At 48.8% G+C, this 10,931-nt stretch overlaps 1 protein-coding gene across 2 annotated transcripts in view; it reads left to right on the plus strand.

Annotated features, from left to right (window-relative positions):
- IGFBP2 (insulin like growth factor binding protein 2) overlaps positions 1 to 9,599 on the plus strand; it is a 60,847-nt gene extending 51,248 nt beyond the window's left edge. For both annotated transcript variants that reach the window (XM_042040374.1, XM_042040373.1), the window contains exons 2-4: positions 4,131 to 4,354; positions 5,782 to 5,922; positions 7,683 to 9,599. In XM_042040374.1, the coding sequence (XP_041896308.1) occupies positions 4,223 to 4,354; positions 5,782 to 5,922; positions 7,683 to 7,850 (441 nt within the window). In that variant the 5' untranslated portion in view covers positions 4,131 to 4,222 and the 3' untranslated portion in view covers positions 7,851 to 9,599. The remainder of the gene's footprint in view (positions 1 to 4,130; positions 4,355 to 5,781; positions 5,923 to 7,682) is intronic.
- Positions 9,600 to 10,931: the final 1,332 nt, after the last annotated feature.

The raw sequence follows: 10,931 nt of genomic DNA on the forward strand, positions 1-10,931 counted from the left end.
ACTGTACAAACACCCTGGGCAGATAAGCAAATGCACGTGAAACCCTCTGGGCAAGCTGTTGATGAAGGAAAGCAAGTGCAGAGAGAGCAGGAGCAGCACTGGGGAGGGCGGCTGCAGTCCTTGGCATGGTGTGTGCTCCCGTGATACAGCCTGGCCCTCCTGTGCTAAGTGAGTGCTACTGGCTCCATCCCGTCCTGCAGCCCAGATACGCTTCAGGGCTCTTCAAAGGGATAAAAATATATTTTTAACCTGAGGCAGCCGCCTTTTTTTGTGTGGTACATTTTTTCTCATAGCTCTGGAAGTGACAGGTTGTTTTTCAGCCCCTCTGTTTCTCAGCTGTCTTGGCAGAGGTGCCTAGAGGTCTCAAACCAGATTCCCGAAAATTTTAGTACTGGAAATTGGTAGTCACTTTTGAAAATGTTGGCGAGACGGTGCAGCTCCCTACAGACATTAACTGATGGCCATTGGAACAGGCTTTTTCCTCAGCCAAGTCCTCACCCCATTGAAGCCAATGGGAATTTTCCTTAAAAAAGGCCATAAAGAAATGGTTTTCTTGGCAAGGAGAGAGGTGTTTCATGGACTCTACATCAGTGTTCAGGAGAACTTCAGCTACCTGCTTAGATTCCTGCCACATTTGTCCCACCCTGTGCAAAGCTCTCTACCTTTTGATCCAGAACAACACAGGAGATGTTTTCCACATGCCATATGAGAGAACTATAAAACAATTGTTTTGGAGTTTGGCACCACTCCCTTACAGATACATTTAGTGTGAATTGAAATTGGTCAGCTAAAAGGTGTTGGCCAGGATGACAGACAGATTAGGGCTGTGTATCTTGAGGCTATTGCATACCTGCCCATCCCATGCTGGTAGGGGTGGTAGGTGGCTTCATTAGTTCATGGATAGTCATAAACAAGCATGACTTGCAGCTTTTGGGCAGCATTAAAAAGCATTTTCTGGCTGTAAGAGGGGTTGTTTGGCTTGTGGCATGCTCTGTGCTCTCCTTACCTTGAGTCTTTTATCTCTCCACTCTTCTTGTTGCTCCCTGGCCCTTTTGCTCTTTCAAATGTGGTCCATCACACCTGGTGCTCAGCCTCCTCCTGTGCATGCAGCTTGTCCTGAAAGAAACACTGGTGCTTTGCACATAGGGCCAACCTCTTCTGTCTCATCTCCCTTCCCCTGTGATGAATCCATCCCTGGAAGCTCCAAGTCAGGATAGCTTCTCCTAAGAGCAGCACCAGATTTGGGAGAGGGAAAGGCTGTGATGGGGCTCTGGCATCAGCCCCAGGTGAACCAGTCCAGCTTGGCAGCAGGGTCAAAGGCATGGCTCACCATGGCCGACTTGGCCTTGGAGAGGAGTGCTTACAGTCAATAGCAGCTAGACCTTCCTGGCCTCTGATCCAGTCTTGCTCCTGTGATGGTGCCTGGGGAGCCAAGACCAATCTCTCCTGTTCTTGGGTGTGTTCATGCACATTGGCTTGCACACTCCACTCCCATCGGTGGTTTTCTTTGGGCTGATATTTGTTAGCATTGGAAAGTGAGAAAAATGAACAAAAATATTATCAGAAGCAGGTTTTGTGAATGAATCAGCCGACAAGAGGCTTACCAGCTTGCCTGCATTTACTAGCACAGTGCTTATTTGGGCAGATGTCTATATATTTTAGTTGGAGGCAGGAAGGAGTGAGAATGGATGGGGGAAGACATCACTTCCAGTTTGCTGCTTTTCTGTCAGTTTGTACCATCTTTTTCTGAATGAAGCAGAGGACTGCAGTGTGTCTGAGAAGCTGCCCTGCTGCTGCCCTTGTTCTGCTGTTGTTGACAACTTGGGGGAGACCAAGGAGAGGAGCACAAAAGAGGTCAGAAGGCTAAAACTCTCCTAAGCAGTTTGTTGAGGATCAGGGCCTGGCCAGCCTTGCCCATCTCTTCATGGTGCTTTTTTATTTGATCCCCTCTAAAGGCAGCCTCATGACCTTCTCTCTTCTCTCTATGTGTTTCTAATTAACGGGGAGACTGGCATATAAACAGAATATTCCTGGTCAAAATATTGCTTGCCTGACTCCTAGGATGATGGCCAGATGGCAATCACCAGATAGCAGCCTAGACTTTGAGCTCTCCCATCTGGCTATCAAACCTGGTCTCAGTTCTCATCTGGAACCAGACTTGAGGAAAGTAATGGACTTTGCCAGATTGGTTTTGCCCCATGTTTGCTGTTCAGTTGCTACCTAAGCAGCTAAAAACCTGCAGACCAAATGCATTTAGTATTTCTGGAAATTGTGAAGAAGTTCAAAAAGATACTGGACAAATCCACTGAGGGATGGGTCTTTTGGTAGCTTTTAAATCCTGTGGGTCAGATGCAGTCTTCAGCCATGAAAGTGCTTTTACTGCTGGTCTGCAGCACAGACTGGGAATGGTCCTTCTGCTTCCAAGTAGCTGCTGGTAGTCTCTCATGAATGGCAGGCTGGGCTGGATGGCTCTTTCATCCAGCCCACCTGGGCCATCTTGGCATCAGGCAGGTCAGCTGCATGTTTGCTGAGTAAGTTCAGACAAAACTCTTCTCGCAGTTTCTCCTTTGTGAGTTTGGGGTTGTAGTACCTGAAAAGAGCTTAGAAAGCTGTGGCAGAAATAAAACACTTTCTATTATGATTTTTCACTCTGTCATGACAGTAGGGCTAACAAAATGTTGTGATGCAGATTCTGAAAAAAGGAACTGTTAACATCTGTAAATGCTCTGTATGCTTGGTCCTCTGAGAAGCAGGAGAGATCCATAAATTAACTACTGTTACATGAGCTAAAGCACTGCTTGCACTGCATCATACACAGTTTGATATGATTTCTTTACCTCTAGATAAAGTGCCCGAGTTCCATAATGCTGGGAAGCTGAAATTGGAGATGCCCGAGAGAATTCTGACGCTGGGAGGTTGGGTGCTACAGTTCTACTTTGGCAATACTGAAAGACACTTCCTGTTTGTCACCACAACCAGAACAGCCTGGTCCTGTCTCCTGGTGTGGTACCTATGGAACTGCTGAAGAGGTCTTATATGGAGAGATACATACAGAGATGTACAAAACCTGGCCTGGGTTATTGCACTGAGAGGTGATGTGCATATGTGGGTTCAATCCTAATTTGGGCTGGAAGGGACCTCTGGAGGTCTTGCTTCAAGTCCCAGCTTAATGCAGGGTCAGCTTCAATATTATATTCAGCTATAGTATTAGATGTGCTTGCTCAGCCAGATCAGAGGGATCAGCTGTCACCTTCTGGGCATTTGGAGCAAACAGGATGAATTGAAATCTGTCCTCATTGCCACTGCAAAGTTCAAAGAGACCTGTGTCTGCAGCATTGTGACCATTGTGTCCTGCTGTGGGAAGGTTTGCTCTCACAAATTCCTGGTGAATTGGGAAAATGCATAAAGCACAGAGTAGAGGAGATGGAACAAGTCCAGAAATCCCCAGATTTCTGCTAACTGATTTTTGAAATGGCTGAACTAGCTGGGATCTCGTGGCTTTCAGCAGTGGCAGAGTTGTGACTGTTCCACTGTCAGCAGAAGTGGCCAAATGCAGAAGTAGGTAGAAGCTAAATGAGTAACACAGTGTATGACAAACAATGGGAAAGATGGTATGGCAAGGATGATGATCACTGAAATGGCAGGATCTCCAAATGATGTTAGGGAGGCTTTTGAAAGCAGGCCTGAGAATTTGTTTTAGCACATGAATATTGAGTAAGTATTCCTGGAGATGCTCTGGGGGATGATAGATGGACTCAAGGTATTGTTGCTAATCACTGTGGTCTTAAGTGTTGGAGCTGAAGTACACTTGGCATCTGTAACCCAACTGGACTTCTGATGGGAAAATTGCATTCTTGGGGAGTAATTTAGAAGGTCACAGAAAAGCCAGAAAGAACTTCTCCAGCAGCAATTGCTCTTTAAACCGTCTTTTAGAGTGGCAGTAACTCCAGAATGAAAGGATCTGTTCTCACCTTCCAGATGAAAGGGCTAATGCAATTTAAAATTTTTGCATGCAAAGATTTTATGGCTTGGTAACCAGCCACATCTGAAAATGATCCAGGGCAGGATGAACACGTGAGGCAGCGCCTGACTGAGCTGGACGCTTTCCTTGTCTGCCCTGTCTACTGCAGATAATGGTGATGACCGGTCCGAGAGCATTCTTGCTGAGAACCACGTGGATGGCACTGTGGGGATCTTGAGTGGAGCTGGAGGGAGGAAGCCCATGAAGACAGGCATGAAGGAGCTGGCGGTGATGAGGGAGAAGGTGAACGAGCAGCAGCGGCAGCTGGGCAAAGTCAGCAAGGCCCATCACAACCACGAGGACTCCAAAAAGTCACGGCTGTCGACGGGCAGGGTGAGAGGGCAGAGCTGTGGGGAGCTTAGGGGGGCAGCTGTGAGCTCACTGGGAAATGCTGAATACAAAGCCTTAATGGCATCTGCAATAAACTGTCTTAAAAACAGAAAAAATAAATTGAAAGAAAAAAGTGGGGAGAGCAAAAGAGGAAAAGAAAACATTTTTGGCCTGATGCTGGGGCCAAACATCTGATGAACTTTGATGTGCTGGTCAGGAGGCATTATTTTCAATGCAGCTTCACCTCTGGAAGGGGGGCTTCTGCTGGCTCAACACCGACCTCTGCAGGGGTGCAGGCATGCCCTTTGCCCATGGACTGGCTTTCTCACACCCTTTGTCCCTAAGCAGGCATGGCCCAAGGGGATTTGAGGGAGCAGAAGCGGGGCTGTCTTCCTGCTGCAGGGCAGCCCCAGTCCACTGAAGGGAGGCCACAAGCCCCGAGGATAAGCTGTGTGACTGTCCTGTAGCAGGGAGAGTGCTCTAAGTCCTCCCTGTCTCCTTCTTGCCTGTCCCTATCGCTCTGTTATCCAGTTCTTGGCCGTGGTTTCCCTCTAGTGGGAAGCTTGATCAAGGCAACTAGATGGAATGGGAATGGGGATGGAGATGGAAACCCACTCCAAAGGGTCCACAATATACATCCCTGTAAACATACAGAGTAATAATATCTGGGGAGCACAGAGACAGAAAGGAGCTTTAAAAGAGTCCTCATGCCTTCCAAGGACTAGGCAAAACAGAGGTTCAAAATAAAATGCAGGCACCGTCAACTTTGAGAGCTCACACGCTGCTGCTGCTCCTTTGCAAAAAAAACCCATCACCCACTGCAAAAGCAGAGAGGTGTGGACTCAGTTTGGCTCACATCAGGCATATTTCAACCACACTGCCTTGGCTGGAAGCCCTGTCCCAGAGCTGCTGTGGAGCAAGAAGGATGCCTCCAGAGGCTGGCTTTGGGTACTCTCATTCCCAGGTCTTCCCCTCTACTCCCATGGAGTCTCACATGCTTTTGAGTTGCAATTCTGGGCCAAAACTGCATCACAGGTGTGCACTCTGGGCTATGCTTATGGAAACCCTCCTGGTCTCTCTGGACTAGCCCTGCTTCATGTCACTTGACACCACCAGTGGGAGCCATGGTAGCCTCTCTGAGGTTTCTCCTTCTCTCTGTATCTAGGAGTTGGGATCTGGTATTATGTTGGCTCCTGGCCATGTCAGGTACATTGGAGAGATGTGCATGTCTATGCATGACTTTGATTCTGGGTGCCTGGAGGTGAAGTCTGCAGCAGGACCCAGTGGCAAACCTATGTCTTTAGGGATGCACACATCCCTACTGATGTTCCCATTGTCCGCACTGTTGAGGCTGAATGATATATCCTGATATATCCTGATATATATATATCCTGATATATTTTTTTTTCTGCTTTCTGGGCTGTTTTCAGACCCCTTGTCAGCAGGAGCTGGATCAGGTCCTAGAACGCATATCCACCATGCGACTGCCAGATGAGCGAGGGCCCCTGGAGCACCTCTACTCCCTTCACATCCCCAACTGTGACAAGCATGGCTTGTACAATCTCAAACAGGTAAGTGGGGGGAGTGGGAGCTCTGGGGCTGACTATGCTTCCAGCAGCAGCCCTTGGCTCACTGTCTGTCCCCACCATGTGCAGACACAGAACATGCACAGTTCAGGGCTGGGCTGATACCCTGCACATGATGTGAGGTGTGGGGTAAACAGCTGATGCTGCATGTGGCATGGACAGGTTTAGTTAAACCCATCTGCAAGTTTGCAAGTGGAGATGAAATCCACATCTACATATGGCTGTGGGCAGTCCAGAGATGGAGAATCAGTGTAGTTCTTCTTTCCCACAAGAGCTGCTTATCTATTTTCATGAACTTTGAGCCAGGTCTTGTCCAATCTGGGCCCTGCTGCAGGAAAAAAGCAGAGAAGGACTGAATGATGGCCAGTCTTGCAGAGAAAGCAAAAAGCACTTCTGGGAGTCACGAAGGTTTCTACTGCACTTTACTGGTTTTCCTCCACAAGTCAAGGCTGGTCCCACAGCTCCAGGAGGGATTCCTTTCAGGCAAGGTGGGGGTCAGGGTGCAGCATGCTTCTGAAGGTATTTATGGGACCCAGAAAGACTCAGACAACTCATGTGTCTGAATTCTGACTTCTTGGCTTCATCTGTGCAAAACCATCAGGTATCAGTGGCTGAGGAATGGGGAAAAAACTGCCAGGAAAAACAGCAAAACCACCAGCTGGTGCAGGGTTGACTGGAGTCACCTGTGAATAGTATCTGGATATGAGGATCCCTTATAGATGAGCCTTTGGAGGGGACTCCTGCTGTTTTCATGGCTAGGCCTTTTACTCAGGGCTGCTTCTACCCCTTGATCAGAAACATTAAATAACAAAAATGGGATGTTCTGAGATAATCTCCCTCTCTTCCTTCTCCTGTCTCTGTCCCACTTGGATCCTCACCCTCTGTCTCCCTGTGAAAAGCCCCATGGCTGGCTGGATCCCGCAGCATGAGCACAGTTGGAAGGGCTGGATGGAGCAGAGCTGGCAAATTGCCTGTAAGATGAGCTGTGTCTGGGGAATGAGCCTGGACACTGCAGTGATGCTTTGTGTGCTGCTCCTTGTGTCTGGGGAACAGGTCAGCCTGCACTGGCCTGCCTGGAATAACCTCTGCATCTACTACACCCTGTTCAGAAATGTATCTGCTGGGGATAGAGGGATGAACATCAGGTTCAAAGTGCCTGCAGCACTGCAGGGCAGGAGGAGGACAATAACCATTAGGCCAAGGAACTTCTCTCTAACAAGACTGGGAGGACAAAAGTCCAGGTCCAGATGCACCATGGTCCCTACCTCTGTTCTGAGATTAGTGAATCTCTGTTTGGTCTGTCTGTGGGGGCCTTGATCAGATGTTTGTTTAGCCTAATCTGCAGGTGATAAGAATCTCATACAGCTCCTCTGTCAGGGTGTCTCATCCCTCTTTCCTGAGGGATCTTTGTCTCTTTGGATACTTTCATCCGCAGCTGGCAAAGGGTGATGCATTTCAGGGACAGTTGTCCTTCTAGTTCATTAAAATTGGCTTCTTGGTCCCTGGCACAACCCCTGGGGAAAGAGGTTCAGCCTTCATGCTGGACTGCTGCAGTAACAGTGCTGGTGCGGCATAGGCCCTGCGGGGGTTTGAGTATGGCGTGCCATGGATCTTGCCTAAATCCAAACTAGTGCCAGAGAAACCCCAGCTCTGTCAGTGTTGTGGCTTTGGGCTGGTTGACCTGGGAAGTGGTTTGTTTTGTCCCTCTTTTCACTCTGACACCTGTCCTGTTCCTCTCCACACAGTGCAAGATGTCGGTGAACGGGCAGCGTGGTGAGTGCTGGTGCGTGGACCCCATCCATGGGAAGGTGATCCAGGGTGCACCCACCATCCGCGGGGACCCCGAGTGCCACCTCTTCTACACAGCCCATGAGCAAGAGGACCGGGGAGCACACGCCCTGCGGAGCCAGTAGACAGATGTGATCCTGCTGGCTGGAGGTGGCTCACTGTGGCCCCAGTGCTGGATTTTACATGGGTTTCAGCGTGTCTCTTTAGGCTCTAGAAGAGACTGGGGTTGGGTCCTGTGTGCTGCCCTCCTTCCTCAGCTGCCTGGTTCCTGGGGAGGGGAGGGATAATGGGAGGGGAAAGGTGGTGGGGGGTTTGCAAGGAGAAGGGACTGCTTTCTTAGTCTTTCACCCAACGTAAACCAGAGAACTGGTCTTTTTTGCTCCTCGCCCTGCAGCCCTGCCCTCCCTGCTGTTCTGCGGCATCTTTCTGCACCCTCCAGCACAGAGTGCCGTGTGCTCCCTGGCCCCTCCCAGGGGACAAAGCCCCTTGCTATGGGTGGGAGAGGATAAAAAAACTGAAAGAGCCCAGCCTTTTCCCTTCTTTTTCTCTCTTCCCCAAGACCAAAGACTGTAAATACTGTCACCTGCTTCTTGTGTCCTGCGAGTCAGTCCCCTGCGCCCCAGCCCAGCTGTCAGTCCTGGCATGGGATGGAGGGAAGGAAGAAAGACCCTGGATTCCCAGCTGGAACATACCACCGCTGCTGGGATGTGTTCCCCAAGGAGGCAGCAGTGATATGCTGAGGGAAAGGGCTAAAGATGAGACAGCTGCCACCCTGCCCCCTAACAACACTCCTGGGTGCTTCCTTTCCTCATGCTGGGGCACAGCCAACTCCACAGGGACCCAGCTTCAGCCTCTGGTCCAGGAGCATGGGGCCTTTGGGTGACAGCAAAGCTAAATGCTTGCTTTTCCAGGGGATTTGAAGGGCTTTTGCACAGTATTTCTTAGGATCAACTTATTCCGAGGGAGCTAAAATGAACTTGCTGAGGCTGGGTGGAAGGATGCCTGTGTAGATTTAGGGTAACAAGCCAGGGAATGTCTCTCTTTCTCTCATTCATTTTTTCTTTATTTCTAGATAGGAAAAAAAACCCATCTAAAACCTGCGTTCCCAAGCAGTTGCCCTTGTCCCTCCATTTTTGCTTGGGACTGAAGTGAGCATCTGTTATTCAGCACCTAACTTTTTCTTTTTGTAAGTAAATTACAGTATATATCTTGCTTTGTAAAGGCCCTTTACACGGACACGCACACACACACACAGACACACACACTCCTCTGCCCACATACACATTTGTATAGATGAAATCCAAATGATTCCAGGTGCTCTGAGCAGTTTTGTGCTGGACATGCTGACAAGAGATGTGTCTCTGCTGTTAATTCACCTGTTGATTTCTTTCTGTACAGAAAACAATGATGCTGAGAATAAATAACTTCCCCATTGCCTAAGCAAGGAGGTTTTATTATTTTCTTCCTTATTTTTTTTTTAAATAAGGAAGATGTCCTTTTTGGAGCAATTGCAAAAGCTTTCTCCTTAGAGTAAAAGTCTTGGGCTTTCCTTAAATGGTTTGTTGTTTCTTGTCCCCCTTCTTGGACCCACATTTCAGATCCCAAGTGTGAAGGGCACAGGTGGGCTCTGTAAATTAAGGCCCTCATGACTTTGCAGGGGTTTGGACATGACAGTGGAGGAGACAGGGGAAGGATCCCCTTTGGAAAGTTGGGGATGGGTATATGTGGATGTGTATGAATGGGAGCACATGAAAGAAGAAGAAAACACGCCTCCATGCAAAACCAAGTAACTGTAAAAATGATGCTACCTGTTTTCTGTTAACATCTGAGGGTGTTCTGCTTTTTCATATAAAACTTGCACATGCTGGCTCTCATTTGGTTTGTAATTTGTTTCGTTTAGGAATAGGGAAGTTTTCTTATGCGTTTGCCATTTTTTCTTTTGGAAAAGCTGAGCTACATAAAGTTGGAATAAATTAAATAGGATGCCAGAAAACTCTTGTCTTTCCCCTCCACAGTGCTCACAGGATATGTTTCTTTGCCTGATGCATCGCATGCAGATTTGTCCCTGTTCATCCTTTGTCCATGGCCGAGAGGCAGTAATGGGAGTTATCTTTTCATTGTTACTGGCCCCGGTTGTGTGAGCAGGGAGGAACTGGTGTCACTCATCCTTTGCCTGGCTATATTCCTGCTATACACATGGGTCCTTGTGAATGTGTTGGGAAGGTGCAGGGAGGTACAGGCTTGTGCACGGCCAGAGTTTGGCTGAGCTGCTCCGCTTACGGGCCTGTGGAGAGAGGTCCTGCACCTTTTCCCAGGGTGTGAAGTGCTGCCAAAGGGAGCATGACAGCAGAGCTTGGTATTTGGACATCATAGGAGGGCAAATAATAATAAAAAATTAAACCCACATTCCATTCAATTAAAATTGCAGCATTGAAGGAGAGGCCCTGTATTGGCCCCAACATCCAGCATCCAGGTAGCTGTTGTTTCCTTTGGACTCCCCAAAGGGAGGCAAAACCACTGGGCTTCTTCCCCTTCTACTTTCTTGTACCCCCTGCCAGGAGTTTGGGACTGACATATGTTGAGGGGCTGGCCGGTGGTGAGGAGCACCAGGAAACTGTATGGGGACAGGGGCCAGTGAGCGCATGGGGCTGCAGGGGAGGGGAAAGAGGACAGACACGATGGGGGGGTGTGATATAAGCTGAAGAACATGGGAAAAGGAGCAAAATTAATACCCTGTTTTGTGCCTCTGGGGGGAGCTGAAGGTGGCTCGGGGGAGGCCGAGTAGCAGGGTGGGGCACAAGGATGCTCCAAGCCAGGTGCTGCCCAGAGAGGACTGGAGGTGACAGAGATGCCCAAGCCCAGAGCCCAGCAGTGCCTGGGGCCACCCTCCCGTTCAAGGGCTGGAGGGGAACAAACAGAAGCTGTGACACTTTCCACTAGACCAGGCTGCTCCAAGCCCCATCCAACCTGGCCTTGAACACTCCCACGTTAGGGGTTATCTGCAACTTCTCTGGGCAACCTGTTCCAATGCCTCATCATCCTCATAGTGGAGAATTTCTTCCGTAGTATTTTAGTATAAAAACCTATGCAACAGTATAATATAAACAATGATATTGAATATAAAGCACATCATTAGTGTAAGAATGCATGACTGTATCTGTGTGCACCTGTAGCTATTTACACACGTGTATACAGCTCCAGCTGTC

Source organism: Corvus kubaryi, unplaced genomic scaffold (assembly GCF_017639235.1).
Source record: "Corvus kubaryi isolate FWS band 111438036 unplaced genomic scaffold, C.kubaryi_AGA036_p1.0 37396, whole genome shotgun sequence".
Classification (NCBI taxonomy): Eukaryota; Metazoa; Chordata; class Aves; order Passeriformes; family Corvidae; genus Corvus; species Corvus kubaryi.